Source organism: Bos indicus x Bos taurus, chromosome 20, assembly GCF_003369695.1.
Source record: "Bos indicus x Bos taurus breed Angus x Brahman F1 hybrid chromosome 20, Bos_hybrid_MaternalHap_v2.0, whole genome shotgun sequence".
Taxonomy (NCBI): Eukaryota; Metazoa; Chordata; class Mammalia; order Artiodactyla; family Bovidae; genus Bos; species Bos indicus x Bos taurus.
Genome location: NC_040095.1, coordinates 10051216 through 10068814, shown reverse-complemented (window position 1 = coordinate 10068814; position 17599 = coordinate 10051216). Strand labels below are relative to the sequence as shown.

The 17599-nt window shown below is 38.3% G+C and overlaps 2 protein-coding genes across 9 annotated transcripts in view; both read left to right on the top strand.

Annotated features, from left to right (window-relative positions):
- The window catches only part of OCLN (occludin), a 48180-nt gene extending 42277 nt beyond the window's left edge, over positions 1 to 5903 (top strand). For 2 of the 3 annotated variants that reach the window (XM_027520114.1, XM_027520117.1), the window contains exons 8-9: positions 1997 to 2038; positions 3379 to 4748. In XM_027520114.1, coding sequence (XP_027375915.1) covers positions 1997 to 2038; positions 3379 to 3480 — 144 coding nt within the window. In that variant the 3' untranslated portion in view covers positions 3481 to 4748. Of the gene's footprint in view, positions 1 to 1996; positions 2039 to 3378 lie in introns of all 3 variants that reach the window. The other variant, XM_027520115.1, reaches the window with a different exon arrangement.
- Positions 5904 to 9718: 3815 nt separating this feature from the next.
- The window catches only part of LOC113878849 (general transcription factor IIH subunit 2), a 79192-nt gene continuing 71311 nt past the window's right edge, over positions 9719 to 17599 (top strand). For 2 of the 6 annotated variants that reach the window (XM_027519957.1, XM_027519956.1), the window contains exons 1-6: positions 13036 to 13121; positions 13755 to 13832; positions 14154 to 14190; positions 14410 to 14496; positions 15150 to 15200; positions 15517 to 15571. In XM_027519957.1, the coding sequence (XP_027375758.1) occupies positions 13036 to 13121; positions 13755 to 13832; positions 14154 to 14190; positions 14410 to 14496; positions 15150 to 15200; positions 15517 to 15571 (394 nt within the window). Of the gene's footprint in view, positions 10250 to 13034; positions 13122 to 13754; positions 13833 to 14153; positions 14191 to 14409; positions 14497 to 15149; positions 15201 to 15516; positions 15572 to 17599 lie in introns of those variants that run through there. The other 4 variants (XR_003507149.1, XM_027519955.1, XM_027519959.1 and 1 more) reach the window with 4 other exon arrangements.

Sequence of the window (17599 nt, the reverse complement as noted above, 5' to 3'; positions counted from 1 at the left end):
GTACCTAGAAGTGATCTTTCATAAAGAATCATAAGCTTTACTTGTATCCTTCCTGCTTTTTTTTTTTTTAACTCAACAGTAGTTTGTGGCTTGTCTTTATTTTTTTCCCTTGATCACCTGTCTGGGGTCGTGTTTGTCCATGTAAGGTTACTCTTTACTTCTTATGTCCCCTCTCTGTGTTGTGCTCTTTGGAAGGAAGTCACTCTGCATAGATCACACTTAAGAAATCAGGGAATTATGCTCCAGCTCTTTAAAGGCAGTATACCTACACAAGTTACTTGGAATTTGTCTGCACAGGAAATTTGTCACTTCCATTTATTTAATCATTTATATCAGTGTAGATGCAGGGATGTCTGTTCTGAACTTCAGCTTACAATCCAGCACTGCGTAGTTTTGTTGATTGAGTTGCTTTAGCGAGGACCACTAGGAACCCTTTCAGCTGCCTCTTGTGTTTCTTTGACCTACTCCCATCGTTGTGAAGGTTTCTCTTTTTAAATATTTTCTGACATTGCTTATATTTTGCTGTTTTATTCAACAGCAGTGTATGATTATCAACAACAGTTTATGAAACACAATGGAAATCTGAAAGCATTAACGTGCTTAATTTTTTTTAATGAATCTTTATCAATAATAAAGATCTACTTGCTGAGAAAATATTTTTGTATGTTAAAAAAAAACTTCATTATTTTCAGTTTTGTGATTGTACCATAATTTACTTAATAGTCATTCTCTATGAATAGACTTTCAAGTATGTCTCCCTCCCCATTCCCCCGACCTGCCCCTACTAGTGAACCTACACTGGTGAAGCTCTCCAGCCTTGTGCACTTACTTGCTTATCTGCTGGGACGAATTCCAGTATGTGAAATTGCTGAGTGAGAGGTTATGTACCTGTAAACTTTTGTTGCAAAACTGCCCTCCAGAAAGATTATATCAACTGTATTCCCCGCTAGTAATGCTCTAGAGGGCTTCTGTGACCCACATCTCACTAACATTTTATGCCTGAAAAATGACTGTCTTGTGTCTTAGATACCAGTATTTAACCTTTTTTTTTTTTTTTTTAATCACATCATGTACTTATTGGAGCTTCATAGTCCTTTTATGAAATACCTTTTGCCATTTTTAACTGCGGTGATCTGCTTGCTGGTTTTGAAGTATTTGCTTCTTATATAGTTTGTTTATTGCTTTCTTTTCTGTCTTCTCTGTGGTCCTGTAAACCTTTCTCAGTCCATTCAATGCTTATTCACTGTTACTGTGTGCTTGATGTGGAAGTGCTGAGGTTAGAAAGGTCAATCATGTTTCTACCTTCAAAGAGCTCATGTTAAAAAACAAGAGAAACCAACACCTAACAAGTTAAACAGTGGTACTAATGTCATCTTTACAGTATGTATAGAAAGTACTGTAACTAAGTGCTCCGAGAAGGGATAAAGTCTGCTGAAGGCCTGGAGAGTTGAGGGGAGGCTTGACTGAGAGGTAACTATGGCAGATTCTCCAGACAGCAGGGGAGTACATGAGACCCTCATGAGTACAGCCATAAGGGGAACACAATGGGAATCTGAACACATGAATGTGCTTAATTTTTTTTGAAGGAATTACAATGTGAAGGACACTGGAATGATAGGAGACTAGATCAGTAGAGAATTTAATGGGGTGCTTGCCCCAGTTTTATCCTGGTAATGGGATCAGAGCTGTGCTTTATGGGGTCCACATGGTGCGTGGACTGCACCATGGGAGAGTGCAGAGTCACAGAACAGAGAGTTACCTGCTGGTGTGATTGCAACGTGAAAAGCATCTCAATGTCATAAATTTCCCATAACCAGATTCCTTCAGGCCCTCCCACTGACCATAAAGGTTTTGAGAACTTTAAGACTTCTTTATTTTAACTTCTTATATTCTTGTCATAAGCTGACAGTTTTTGCTCCAAAGTATAACATCAGGAGTGTTACTTCTGAAAGAGAAAATGCCCCACTAAATACATTCCTTTGTTTCTTATTAATAGGCTGCTGCCGACGAGTACAATAGACTGAAACAAGTTAAGGGAGTAAGTATCCTAGATTGTAAGATTCTTGATTCTTTTAGGAAGACCTTTTCTAGTATGCGTCTTTCATTTAACCTTTAGAATGACTCTGGATACCTTTAGAGAACTTTAGATACTCTGATACCTTGTCACACATACAACAATGGTAGACAAAAGGCCCTATAATTGCAAGATGAAAACTATAAGAAGTTGGAACTTAAAAAAATAAAACAAACAAGTAAAAAAGGAAGTTAAAAATACACAGATCATAAGTATATAGCTTGGCAAACTTACACAAAGCAGCCACACACCTTTGTACTGGCACCCCCTTGAAACACATTTCCTGGGTAACCACCATCCTAATTTATAACATCATGGATTAGTATTGCCTATTTTGAACTTTGTATAAATGGAATCATAGAGTATGTAGCTTGTGTGTGATTTTTAAAGCATCTATGCACATGGGCACCCATTTGCTAGGTATTTACATAGGCATGAAATCGGAGGGTCATTGAGCAGTGGGGATCCAGCCTTGGGTAGCGATTGTCAGCAGTGTTCCTGGTTTGTACCAGTTTATAGATTCCTGTTGCTCCATATTCTTGTCAACACTTGGCATCATCAGTCTTTTTCTTTTTATCGCACTACACGGCCTGTGGGATCTTATTTCCCCAACCAGGGATTGAACCTGGGTCCTCGGCAGTAAAAGTGCAGAGTCCTAACCTCTAGACGACTAAGGAATTCCTAGAAATTTCATGAATTTAAATTCAAGACTAAAGGGATTTCCCTGGTGGTCCAGTGGCCAAGTTTCTGAGCTTACAATACAGGGGGCCCAGGTTCAATCCCTGGTCAGGGAACTAGATCCCACATGCCACAGCTAAGAGTTCACTTGCCTCAACTAAAACTTGCACGTGCCACAAATAAGACCTGTGCAGCTAGATAATTTTTTTTTTTAATTCAAGAGTTTAATGGTGTATATAGTAAAATTTCCTGTCTAATTCCCCATTTATCTAGTTTCCTTACTCTAAGTCAATCCGTATAACCAGTTTCTTGCTTTACTGATTTTTTTTTTTCAAGATCATGTGTTAGCCAAAAAGGCCTAACGTTTTCTTGACGACTTTCTAAATCATTAGAAATGAGTGTATCCTTTGAGATATGCTTGAGCAGAGAGAATCAGCTGCTCACGTGGTTAGAGGTGCTGCCAGGTGCCTTGTGCGTATCGCTTCATTTAACGCTCCTTGCAATTCTGTATGACTAATATTCCCTTTTTGTTGTTGCTGTTCACCTCTACCGTCCCAGCAGCTAATACATAACTCGTTTTTATGTTATTAAACTTACTCGATTCTTTTCCCCCCACTCTTTTTTAGTCAGCAGATTACAAAAGTAAGAGGAATTACTGTAAACAGTTGAAGAGCAAATTGTCACACATTAAGAAGATGGTTGGAGATTACGATCGACGGAAAACATAGACGGCAGACGCCACATTGTTGGAGAGGTTAAGAAGTATCTGACTGACATCTCTGCAGTGTTATCAGGAGTCAAAATGACTTTGGGCTCTAACCCGGGAGGCCAAATCTCTCTGATCATTACAGAGTTTTGGTAGCTTTAATATCATCAGTGTTGAAGCAGTTTATAAATAGCTTTTGATAATCAACTGGGCTGAACACTCCAACTAAGGATTTTATGCTTCAAACATTGGTTCTTGTGTTAAGAACTGTTATTTGAGGTTTTTAAACTTTTCAGGAAGGTCCTGGAGTGGACTGTGCTATGAACTTTGACATCCTGGGCAATCAGGTCTTAATACCTAAGTGTGTGCTCATTGGGTTGGTCTTGTAGGGGGTAGTTTAATCCTCCCAGAATTCTCCCTTCAGGTAACTGTTACTTATAAATAAATAATCATTCATTTTCAGATAAGGAAACTGGGCCCTTGCAATAAAGTCTGAAGTGAAACTGCTTGTTGGCTAGCTTGCAGTTTTGGTTAAGTCTATTTTATGACTCCATTGATAAAGTCCCCTGCCTTTTCCTATTTTAGCTACTATGAATACTGAATTCTACCAACCGCCCTATTGATTTTTTGTGTGTGTATAAATGCTTAAGAGCTTTTTATTTCATGTTATCCTGGTAATAAAGATCATGTAAAAGTAACAAATGTATGAAATTTGAAGATTGTAAATACATGTTTACTTTTGAAAAATCAAAGTTTAAACCTTCTGGTTAGAATTTTGTTGTGTATTTTTAAATGCCTTTTATCTTTTATGGTTTACATACTTTTTTAAAGCCAACTAGGCGTTTCCTTTTTATCAAAGTATCTAATTACATTTATAATTCACTTCTGGGAATGTTCAAGTTTTGTACATATTTTATAATTATTAAACCTGGTGTTTTCTTTCCATAATATACCTTTTTGACATCATTAGTGCTGTTAATATTAAGCTGTGGAAAACTACGCTCGGAAGTTGTATTTGTTGTTGTTTTAAATTATTTTGGGTGCTGTGCTGGTTGGTAGTATCCTAAATCCTTTGGCTAACAGAAGGCTGACTTGTCTGGAAATGGAATCCAGTACCGTAAAGCACCAAATTATTTCAAATGGTGCCCTTTAATTCTCAGCACTTTTTTTTAATTCAGTATTTTCCTGGTAAAGTAAAATTAGCTGATAATACTGGATATATAGCTAACCAAATTGACTGTGATTATCCCCTCAGTTTAGAACTCTCATTAAAATATATTGTTTTTAATATATTAGTCTGAATCATTTTCCAAAGATAAACTTTTAAATAAGGTTTCCATTATAACACTGACTTAGTTCTTCAAGTTGGAAAAATTCTTAATTTTCCGTGTATTGCGCATGCTGACTACAGAAGGTAATAGTTTGTTTTTCATGCCTTTTGGAGTCATGCCAAATAGTGAGGACTCTCTTGAGCAATGTAATTGATTTTTTGTGTGTGTTAAAGTTTAAACTCTATTCTAGGAAGTCAGCATAGTTTACGAAGGCACGTTTGCCAGTGTTGTGATGAAACAAAGCTATTCAGCTGAATGCAGAAAATCAAGTAGCATGAGTTTGCATTATAAAATTGTGCCATAAAATTGGACTTTGAAAGTTTAAAAAATCATTTTCCAAATGTGGTACTTACACTCTTGACCACTCCAGGAGCCAGGATCAGGATGGAGGGGAGTGTTGGCTTTCCCAACCAGGAGTAGAACCTGTGCCCCCTGCAGTGGAAGTGCAGAGTCCTAACCATTGGTGATGGTGGTGGTGGTCTAGTTGTTAAGTCGTGTCCAACTCTTTTCGACTCTATGGACTGTAGCCTGCCAGGTTCCTCAGTCCATGGGATTTCCCAGGCAAGAATACTGAAGGGGGTTGCCATGCCCTTGTCCAGGGCATCTTCCCCATCCAGGAATTGAACCCAGGTCTCCTGCATTGCAGGTGAATTCTTTACCAACTGAGCCATCAGGGAAGCCCTCCTAACCACGGGACTGCCAGGGAATTCCCCTGGGGGATTGGCATTAACCAGTGGGATATAATTTTGAAAAACTACTCAGGCAGTTTTCTAGTCTGAAAGTTGGAGGTTTAGCTTAGATTTCAGAGATCTCTTCCATCTTTGATCTTCTGTGGTTATGTTTGCATTATGCTTTCCGCTATAAACCACTGTTCCAAAGATTTTGTTGAAAAAGCACATGATTTGTCCGATGAGAATTCACAACATAAAGTGATTCCCTTACATGTGTGATTCTGGATTACAAGTAGATAAGATCAATATTTTAATTTCTTTTTATTTGGAAAAATTTAAAGAAACACAGAAAACTATGAACATTTAAACCCACCACCCAGAAATAACAAGTGTTAATATTTTGTCATATGTGCTTTGTATTTTTTGAAATAAATTTAAAACTATAAGTATTTGTAGTAACAGTTACATAGTATATACATATATGGAATCTAATTTAATCTTTATGATAGCCTCCTGACATAACCATTTCTCATTCTCATTTTACAGATAAACTAATGATTTGATAGGTTAATTGGTCCATTGTCTCATTAGCAAGTGACTAAACTAGGATTGGGATGATCTGTTGGAATATTACCTTCTATATTCCCATTCTAGGTTGACTTTGTTAATAAATCAGCAGGTTGGATCAGGTTGGATAAGGTTGGATTGTTCTGTCTGCTGTTATTAATCCTGTTATAAATTTGAGTACATTTGACCCTGGACCCTTGAACAACTTGGGTTTGAACTGCGTGGGTCTATTTATGTGTGGATTTTTTTTTTTTTTTTCATTGAACACATACTATATGATCCACGAATGCAGAGGGCCAACCGTAAGGTTATATGTGGATTTTTGACTGCTTGGAGGATCAGCACCCCCAGCTCCCTCATTGTTCAATAGTTATCTGTACTTTTCATTAGCGTAAGGTGCTTCATGTAGAAGATCTGCAGTATCTGTGAATGCCTGAATGGGTATGCCTGTGTAAAGAAGAGTCAGGGCAGAAAACTGCTTTAACCATGACTCCAGGGATCTTAAGTTGAGGTTGAAGCAGACAATCTCCCTGCTTCAGAGTTGGGATAGAAGTGTCTCCCATCTGTTGTTCAGTCACTTAATCGTGTCTGATTCTTTGTGACCCCTTGGACTGCAGCACACCAGGCTTTCCTGTCTTTCACTGTCTCCCAGAATTTGCTTAAACTCGTGCACTGAGTTAGTGATGCCATCCAACCATCTCATCCTCTATTGCCCCCTTCTCCTTTTGCCTTCAATCTTTGCCAGCATCAGGGTCTTTTCCAATGAGTTGGCTCTCTGCATCAGGTGGCCAAAGTATTGGAGCTTCAGCTTCAGCATCAGTCCTTCCAATGAATGTTCAGGCTTGATTTCCTTGAGGATTGACTGATTTGATCTCCTTGCTGTCCAAGGGAATTTCAAGAATCTTTTCCAGAACCACAATACAAAAGCATCAGTTCTTTGGCTCTCAGCCTTCTTTATGGTCTAAATCTTGCATCCATACGTGACTACTAGCAAAATAATAGCTTTGACTATACAGATCTGTTTCAGCGATGTGATGTCTCTGCTTTTTAATATGCTGTCTCTGTTGGTTATAGCTTTTCTTCCAAGGGGTAAGCGTCTTAATTTTGTGGCTGAAGTTACTGTCCACAGTGATTTTGGAGCCCAAGGAAAAAAAAAATCTGTCACTGTTAGCACTTTTTCTCCATCTGTTTGCCATGAAGTGATGGAACTGGATTCCATGATTTTAGTTTTTTGAATTGAGTTTTAAGCCAGCCTTTTCATGTTCCTCTTTCACCTTCATCAGCAGCTCTTTAGTTTCTCTTTGCTTTCTGCCTTTAGAGTGGTATCATCTGCATATCTGAGGTGGTTGATGTTTCTCTGGGCAATCTTAATTCCAGTTTGTGTCATCCAGCCCGGCATTTCACTTGATGTACTCTGCATAGAAGTTAAATATACAGCCTTGATGTACTCCTTTCCCAATTTCGATCCAATCCATTGTTCCATGTTCCAATAGTTCTAACTATTGCTTCTTGGCCTGCATACAGGTTTCCTTGGAGACAGGTTAAGGTGATCTGGTATTCCCATCTTTTTAAGAATTTTCCACAATTTCTTGTGATCCACACAAAGGCTTTAGGGTGGTCAATGAAGCAGATGTGTAGATGTTTTTCTGAAATTCCCTTGCTTTTTCTGTGATCCAGCAGATGTTGGCAATTTGATCTCTGGTTCCTCTGCCTTTTCTAAATCCAGCTTGTACATCTGGAAGTTTTCCAAGACTGAGCTGGAGGAATCTAAACTCAATCTGCTGGCAGCTCATGGTTTTAATAAACTAGATGAAGGACATATATGACATCTCTTTCTAGTGTGAATAGTTTTCATAAACAAAAATACCTAAGTAACTTGGGTAGTTTTTAGAAAATGTGTGAAAATAACCCCACTTTGGAGTTAGAAAAAGAACATGGACATACAACTAGGATTTTTGTGACTGCAAAACGTGGAAGGGTGTCTCCCCAAAATTCCAGTTGCTGCCACGGGACCGCTTGCTGTTCTGCGTATGTTGTCCTATTCTTGTTGCTTTGTTGTCGTTCAGTCGCTAAACTGTGTCCGACTCTTTGCAACCCCATGCAGCATGCCAGGCTTCCCTGTCCTTCACTACCTCCCGGAGTTTGCTCAAACTTATGTCCGTTGAGTTGCCAGGTGACCTTGGACAAATTACTTATCCTTCCTATGCCTAGTTGGCTTATATGTACAAAAGACACTTGTACCTAAATCATGGTTGTTATGAAGGTAGTTAATGTGTGACTTAGAACAGTCCTTGTCAGAAAGTCAATAATAAATATGGCCAGTTACCCCTATTTTTCAAAGCCAAATGGTGAAACTTTAAACAAGTTTTTAAAAGTAAACTGGGTTTTAAAAGTACATGTATCAACCCCATTCCACATACTTGGTGTGTGCTGAATACAGCTCTACAGTGTAAATTCTTTTTAATTTTAGGCAGATAACTGCATTAGGTTTGGCATTGAGACCATTCACAGGTAATGAACAAATGCTTTAAAAGATGGTATAGAGTTAACATCAAGATAAAGATTATTAGATACTCATAAGCAATTCTGGAGGTTTTTAATGAGTCTGAATGATTGAGGTTCCATCTAAAGGTATTGCCGTAGTCAGATTCACCTCTCCCAGTCTTTGTACACTTTGAATTTCAGCTTGATCCACTGGCTGAGCCATTTACAAATTTCCTAACTCTGTGGATTGTGTCCAGCCACCCATGGGCAAAGAACAGATTGTTCCATTATTTAAAGTTGCTCCTTAGTTTTACAAATTGAAATGTTTGGCTAGGTTATATTGTTTCTTTTTTCTACCACTTTGTACACAAAATATTATGTTAGTCATAATAATGGCAAAAGATTACCATGGATTTATGCATTTTTGTTTTTCCTTAATACCATTCCTACTTGAGCTAAGATCTGAGACTGAAACATTTAGAGGAGAGTGAACTTCACAGTTGGGAAAAGCTTGAATAATTCAGCCTCCTGTCCACAAATATGCTTTAATTTAAATTTATTGGCAAACCCTCTGTCCTTTTCCTGGTTTTCCACAGTCTTCCCAGTCAGCTGGATGGTAAACACAAATGAGAAGCTTGGGGCTTGGGTGGCAGCTGTCTGTCCTGTGGGTTTGTATCCCGTCTTGGAACAGAATAGCCATTCAGAACAGAGAGGGAGACAGGAGGAGTGTGGAGATTGTGGAAGGAAAGGAGGGAGGAGATAAGGAAATGAAAAGGAAAGGGGTGGAGTCTGTATATAGAGTCTTGGAGTCAAAGATGTGGAGGAAGGCAACGATGGAAGCCAACTGGCACTGGGAATCAGTAATGCTAATTTCCTCTAAAGACAACAACACCATTAAACAATAAGACCTTTTCTTCCGGGGATAAATAAAAGGAGCTGCTGATGGACGGCAGTTCCCTGAGCACCTATTTTAAACTGCAACCCTTTTCCGCTTCCCTGGTGGCTTTGATGGTAAAGAATCCGCCTGCAATGCGGGAGATGAGTTGGATCCCTGGATAGGTAGAGCCCCCAGAGAAGGCAATGACTAACCACTCCCGTATTCTTGCCTGGAGAATTCCATGGACAGAGGAGCCTGGCGGTCTACAATCCATGGGGTCGAAAGAGTCGGACACTACCAAGCGCTAACACTTTCACTTTTCACTTTCCTCTTCCTTGCTTCATTTTTCTCTATGGCACCATCACTATTTGATACAGTATATTTTTCTTCACCATGTCATGAGGGCACGGATTTTTGTCAGTTTTTCACTACTATTTTCTCAGTACTTAGAACCGTTATCATTCCCAAAGTAGGTGCTCAATAAGTATTTGTGGCTTTTAGCACGGGCAGCAGAGGAGTTCCGGAAAACCGCTGCACTGCAAGTTGGCTCAGCTGAGACTGCCGCTGGGGTCATCCAGTCCTCAGATCCTGTGTGGACGGCTACTAGGCCTCCGAATTTTCAAGAGCGAATGGCCACCACCCTCCTGTCTCTTTGTGAATAGCGGGAAGGGTGCAGGAGGTGCTTCCCACACCCAAAGTTTGTACAAGGTTGCCGGGCCAGTGAGCGCCCGGCTCGAGCAAGCGCCACTCCCAGCAGTCGGAACGTTTGCGCGTCACTACCGCGCGCGGCGGAAGGACTTCGGCGGAGCACTTAGAACGGATTGAGCAGAACTTCCGGGCGAACAGAGCTCGGCAGGACAGGTAAGTCAGTGGTAGAGGATTTCCCGGAGCCGCGGCGGAGGACCGCCGCGTAGGAAGCAAGGCGGCGGGAGGGGCCTTCGCGGCTGGGAGCGGAGGCTGAATGATCCCGAAACGCCTCATAGGGAAGAAGGGTGTGTGGAAGCGTGTGGAGGAGAAGGAGAATTTCCGTCTATGAAGCTGCATAGAAGCATCTATCTAGGGCAGCAGTTTGGAGAGTGACTCTCTTTCCCTAAGGCAGGACGCAAATGCGGCTCTGGGTTTAGCTTGTGACCAGCCTCCATCTGTGTGGCCTCAATAGAGTTACCAACCTCTGAGCCTTGAGTTCCACACCTGAAAAGCAGGACTGTTATCACCCTTGCCTCTCTCAAAGCGCTTGGCAAGTTTAGCTGTGAGGGAAAGCTTCATAAATTGCGATGTTTGGTGCAAATCTCATTGTTTACATGTAACATTCTGAGCACATGTGAAGGAATCCCACCACCAGGCTTCTCCTGAGGGCAGTGGCTTTTCTGGAGTGGATTCCCAGCGATATTTGTAAGAAGGTGGACTATTCAGTCATAGGCAGTTGAAGATGCTGCTTAAGAGGTTACCAAGTACATCTTTCTCCAGGCGGCATAAATCCCTTCTCTATTAACTGCTTGCATTGTAAACATCCAGCTTCCCTTTGAACATCTGCAGTTATGAGGATCTTATTACCTCTGTCCTATCCCTGTAATTTCCTATTGCAGTCAGTTCGAATTAAGAAATTCTTGTATGCAGTGAGCCAGAGGTGTTCCAGATTGCAGCTTCTGCTCATTGGTTCTCACGTTGTTTCTGAACTTTGAGGGAATTAAAAGTCATAAACTAAAAATAGTTTAAATATTGATGTGATGAACGGCAGTAACCACATCTTTAAGAATTTAAGCTTTTGATTTTTTATATTCACGATAAATACAAACACACCTCCATGGAAGATCAAAATGTTCAGTTTCGTCGCTGCATGATGTGTTACTACACTCCATTAAGTCTATAAGGCACCAATATAAGTGTGTTGAGAAAGCACAGATGTCAAAACTAAGTCATTTCTTGTTATTTCAGGATACTAAAGTGAAACACCTGATCTCCTGAAACAATTGAATCCTCAGAAGTTTAGTAAACAATATCTGATTGTAGCAGGTGCCAAGAAAGCAGTGATGCCATAAAGGCAGTTTTCAATTTATCAATAGATTTTAATTCCAGAAGTTCATTTATAAAAGTCTACGTTTATTTGGATTTTTAAGTATATTTTTCTATAGAACAATGAATGAGTAGTGTGAAAATGAAAATGTTAGTCGCTCAGTCACGTCCAGCTCTTTGTGACCTCATGGACTGTAATCCACCAGGCAAGAATACTGTAGTGGGTAGTCCTTTGCTTCTCCATGGGATCTTCCCAACCAAGAGATTGAGCATGGGTCTCCTACATTGCAAGCAGATTTTTTACCATCTGAGCCACCAGGGAAGGCCAGTGGAGAATGGGTCTTGGTTATTGTCCTTATCACAAAAATTAATCTTTTCCCCTGCCATTGATGGGATTTGTTTTGTCCTTAATGTCTTGGCACTTAAGATTCCTTTGATCCTTCATTTATGAAAGAAGGAAGTTGAAAGTGAGAATGTAAGGTGGAGAGGGAGATTCCATTGGGGAGGGTGGAGGTGTGAATGTGATGGGGTGTTTATTTCTTGGTTATGGTTAATAGAGCAGCTTCCGAGGTGGCTCAATGATAAAGAACCTGCCTGCCAATGCAAGAGGTGTGGGTTCCATCCCTTGGTGGGGAAGATCCTCTGGAGAAGGAAATAGCAACCCACTCCAGTATTTTTGCCTGGGAAACTTCATGGGCAGAGAAGCCTGGCGGGCTGTAGTCCATGGGAATGCAGAGTCCAATGTGACTTAGAGTTTAAACAGCAACAAATGGTTAATAGATGCCTCCCAACACCAATTTTGTCCCTGATTATTAAAAAAAATGCACATTTATATTGAAAATATGAAAATACAGAAAAGAATAAACAAAAACCCAATCATCCTTAATCCTAACATCCACTCAAAACCATTTGTCCTGTTTATTGAATTACTAAATGGTTCCGTTTTCTTTTAATAGTTGGGATTATAGTGTAGGTTTGCCACTGTATTATTTTAAAAAATTATCCTGGCTGTCCAATGGTTAAGACTCTGCCTTTCGGTGCAGTGGGTGTGGGTTTGATTCCTGGTGGGATAACTAAGGTCCCGTGTGCCATGAGGAGTGACCAAAAATTTTAAGATAGATTTTTTAAAATTAGGAGCCATAAACATTTATCATTTATGAATAAAGTAAATTTTATTAAAGAAGCTTGATTATGAAAAAATTCACACAGACACAAAGATGGAGAGGCAGTAAATGAATCACCATGTATCTATCACTCAGTGATAAGAAGCAGCAGTTGTAGCTCGTGTTGTTTCGTCTATTCCTGTACCCACTTCTCATAATTCTGTGGTTCTGTCCTGTGACACATCTTTAATGCATTTTTATTTTTTATTAATTGTAAAGAGAAGCTTATTTATATTGGTGCCAAATTTGAGCATAAATATTCACATTCTTTCTTGGGGATATGAAAAAGTTCCATGAGGATTTAAACATATTTGCATTCAACTACAATTATTGAATAAATTGCAAAGAATAATATGACTTTGCAGTCCAAGTTTTCTTTTTTTTGCTTTGTATGTTTATTTCCCTGTCTTTACTTTTCAAATTTAATTATATACATCTGGTGACTATCATCTTTAATAAATTCACAGTCTAATGACTTTTTTACAATATGTAAGGAACAAAATGGATGAAGAGCCTGAAAGAACTAAGCGATGGGAAGGAGGCTATGAAAGAACATGGTAAGTAGGGCATTATTACTCTCTCTTCCCTTTTAGACGTTGTTTTAGGTGTTTTTTTTTTTCCCTCAACAACACTTTTGAAGTATATTTTACACATGTTAAAATTCATCTGTATCTTATGTATAATTCAGCGATTTTTAGAAATTTTCAGGGCTGTGAAAACATCAACATAAACCAGTTTTAGAACATTTTTACCATTCCAATAATATCCCTCATGTCCATATACAATTAATTCCATTTCCATCTGTAGTCCTAGGCAACCATTGATCTATCTACTTTCTGTCTTTTTAGATTTGCCCTTTCTGGACATTTCATGTAAATGTAATCATATAATATGTGGTCAGTTTTGTCTGACTTCTTTAACTGAACATGCTGTTTTTAAGTTCATCCATATTGTAGCATGTGTAAGTAATTCATTTCTTTTTATGCTGAATGGTATTCTGTTATATGTTTATGCCATATTTTTTATTCATCCTTTCTCCATTTGATGGACATTTAGATATAATTTTTGGCTGTTATGCATAATGTAGCTGTGAATATTCAGCTGCAGTTCTTTGTGTGGACATATTTTCCTTTCTCTTGGGTTAATAAAATTATAGCGTATCTTTTTAAACAATTAAATATTCCCTACAGGGAAATTCTTAAAGAAGATGAATCAGGATCACTTAAAGCTACAATTGAAGACATTCTCTTCAAAGCGAAGAGAAAAAGGTACGTAACCTTTGTGTGTGTTGCAGAGGTAAAATTCCTTTAAGGGTTTTTGTCCACCTCTGCCCACTCCCCAGTACTTCATTTGAGCTGTGTTTCAGAGAACCTCACTTACAGCCTTTTAAATAGCGAGGGTAGACCCAGCAACCTAGAGCCTCATCAGGGAAATTCATCTTCAGCGTTTTATCTCAAATACACATAATTATATGCATCCCGTAAGTTAATAATTTACTTCCCTAGAAAACTGCACTTTAGTTGAAAAGTTGTAATGATCTTTCAGGTAGTATATGTTATTTCCTTAAAACCTTTGCATAATTTTAACAGGGTATTTGAGCACCATGGACAAGTTCGACTTGGAATGGTATGATGTTTTTCTTTTTCACTTTACTGCTACAGAACTAGTTTGAGTTACACAAACATTCTGGCTCAAATAGAATAAACTTTTTAAAGGAATATGTTAAAACTATACATGTAGAATATGTAAATGCTAAGTGCCATTTTTACTTGTTGGTCAAAAATGTATTTGAAAATTGTTTTTATTTATGTGTTTTGTTTATTTGGGGGATTTTATTTTTGGTAGATGCGCCATCTATATGTGGTAGTAGATGGATCAAGAACAATGGAAGACCAAGATTTAAAGCCAAATAGACTGACATGTACATTAAAGGTATACTAAAATTATTCTGATTTGTATTACCTGTGAGGAAGGCTGCTGAATTCCAAAAGAAATGTTTTTAAAGAATGCAGTCTTTTTTTTTTTTTTTTGAGGTAATGCAAACTATAGCTAAGTAGAAGTGCTACTCTGGACTACTTACCAAAATCGCTAATTATTTATGCTCTTAACTTCCACTCCACGTTAGGATCTTGCTTCGTCAGTTATTCCTTTTCTTTATTGAATCTTCATTCTCCTTTGACTTACTTGAATTAATCTCCTCAGCTTATAAATACATTCATATTATTCCTAACTTATTCAAGCCCATCTTCTGTTTTGCTCATTTTCCTGTTTGTCTTTTTTGAATCTTTTTCTTACTTAGATTGTTTCTGTCTTACTTGTCCGAATGGTTCCATCTTTTAAGGCTGAGCTTAAACCTGTCTCATCACTTACCATTTCAAATTCAATTTTATTTACTATTTTAATTTTTATATTTATTTAATATTTTAAAATGTATTATTTTATTTATTAATATCTTTACTACTTAACATTTTTGTAAGCTTAAAAATCATAAGAAATAATGCTTGATAAATAGATTTCACAAAACCTGTTCTCTGTGTTGTTATTTTGCTGTTACCTAGTTTTTTCTTTTTGTTTTCTTTAAACAGTTGCTGGAATACTTCGTAGAGGAATATTTTGATCAAAATCCTATTAGTCAGGTATGTAGATAAGTGATATAATTCAGAATTAGCATCCTGATATTATTGCCAAATATAATGTATTTTTTAAAACATTGGACATATGTTCTATCACTTAAGTGATTCAGATTGTGTACAAGTTACTGTGACACTTGTCAATGAAAAGCAAGATAACTCTAGAAGTTAAACAATATACAGTGAACTCATAGCTAAATTTATGTCAAAAGTTGTTCACATGTTACTTATTCCTTTTTAACTAGTCATTTATTTTAGTTACATACATTCTTATCAAGAAAAAGTAATTTAAGTTAATAATCATTTTTGTTTTTATTTTGAGATTGGAATAATTGTAACAAAGAGTAAAAGAGCTGAAAAACTGACTGAACTCTCAGGTATGCATAAAATTACCTTTTTCGCACTCAAGGACTTTGCTTTATTTATCTAACCTTGTAACCCTGTTCATGAGGTTGCCTAATAAGCAAAATGAAACCTTCCTGCAGGCTGTCTAGGTAAAACACTTTAAAAAAACTTCTATTAAACTCTCTGTCTCTAAAATGGCCTGTTTCTTTAAAAATTTTAGTTCCCCAATCAGGGATTAAACTTGTACCCCCTGCAGTGGAAATGCAGTCTTAATTACTGGACCATCAGAGAGGTCCCTAAAATGAGCTGTTTTAAATTGAGTTCTGCACAGTGATGAATAGTATTATACTGGCTTTAAATGTTTCTTCAATCATGAAAGTGTCAGGATAAAATTATTGTAATCATTCACAAGAGCCACTTAATCTTTTTTAAAAAATTATTTGTTTGTTTTTGGCTCTGCAGGGTTTTCACTGCTGTGCACAGGCTTTCTCTAGTTGCGGCGAGCAGGGACTACTTTCTAGTTGCAGTGTGTGGGCTTCCAGTTGCGGTGGCTTCTCTTGTTGTGGAACAAGGGCCCTAGGGCACGAGGGCTTCAGTGGTTGTGGCACACAGGGCTTAGTTGCCTGGAGGTCTGTGGGATCTTTCCAGGCCAGGGATGGAACCCTTGTCCCCTGTATGGCAAGCTAGACTCAACCACTGGACCACCAGGGAAGTCCCTAAGTAAGATGTCTGTCAAGTCTACATGACCCTCCTAGTTTATAGTCTCAGCACAAGCTCCAAAGAGGGTTCTTATTGACCCTGATTAAGATCTGCCCATCCGTGAGCAGTCAAGTGGCTAAGGGAATGAAGTATTTTGTTGGTAGGCCTGGATTACATGTCTCTGCTTGAAGTAGGATAGAAGTTCCACCTGCACCATGTCGTCTAAACTGGATTATTATATAGTGAGGGAAGGATGGTTCCCCTAAGGAAAGGATGTAGGGCCAACCCTCCCGCATGTTCCCTCCCCCTAGTTAATAATAGTATTCTGTGGGTGCCTGGGAGGTAATATGTACAGAGAGGGAAAATCCTCTGGAGATTCTTATAGGCCTCTTGAGAATACAAGAGGCCTATAACCCTCTTTTCCCCTGAACAGAATCACTGCTGTAAACCACACCGAGAGTAATGTAAATATACTTTTTTCTTATACTCATAACACAATAGGAGATTAAAAATTTTTTTGTATGGTGTGGTAGAAAGAAAAGTGGATAGAGAGCCATACTATCAAGGTTTGACTACTGGTCCTGCCATTGGGTAGGCATATGTCTTTCAGCAAATCATTTAACTTGTTAGATTTGTTTCTCAGTTATGAAATGAAGGATTTGGACTTAGGTACTTTTCATTTCTAAAATTTATGACTCTAAAAATAAACACTTGCAATATATAGCTGACCCTTGAACAAGTTGAGCATTAGGAGTGCTGACCCTCTGTATAGTTGAAAATCTGCTTATAACTTTATAGTTGGTCCTCTGTTTCCTTGGTTCCACATCTGAGAATTCAACCATCTGCACATCATGTGGTACTGTAGTATGTACTTAGTGAAAAAAATCTGCATATAAGTAGGCGTACATAGTTCAAACACTTACTGTTCAAGGGTCCACAGTATATTAACTGTGGCAGATAGTTAATATTTTAAAACTTACTCAAGTAAATAAGAACACCAAGAAGTTCCAAATGAATGAATGGGCAAAAAATACACAATTCATACCAGAATAAAAAGGAATTAAACAACTGTTAAAAAAGAAAATTTAAACAAGCTAGTATTCAAAATACTAGTTTTGAATCCAAGTCTATGCCCTGACCAATAATGCTGAGGACGCTGAAGTTCAGCGGTTCTATGAAGACCTACAAGACCTTCTAGAACTAACACCCAGAAAAGATGTCCTTTTCATTATGGGGGACTGGAATGCAAAAGTAGGAAGTCAACAAACACCGGAGTAACAGGCAAATTTGGCCTTGGAGTACAGATGAAGCAGGGCAAAGGCTAATAGAGTTTTGTCAAGAGAACGCTCTGGTCATAGCAA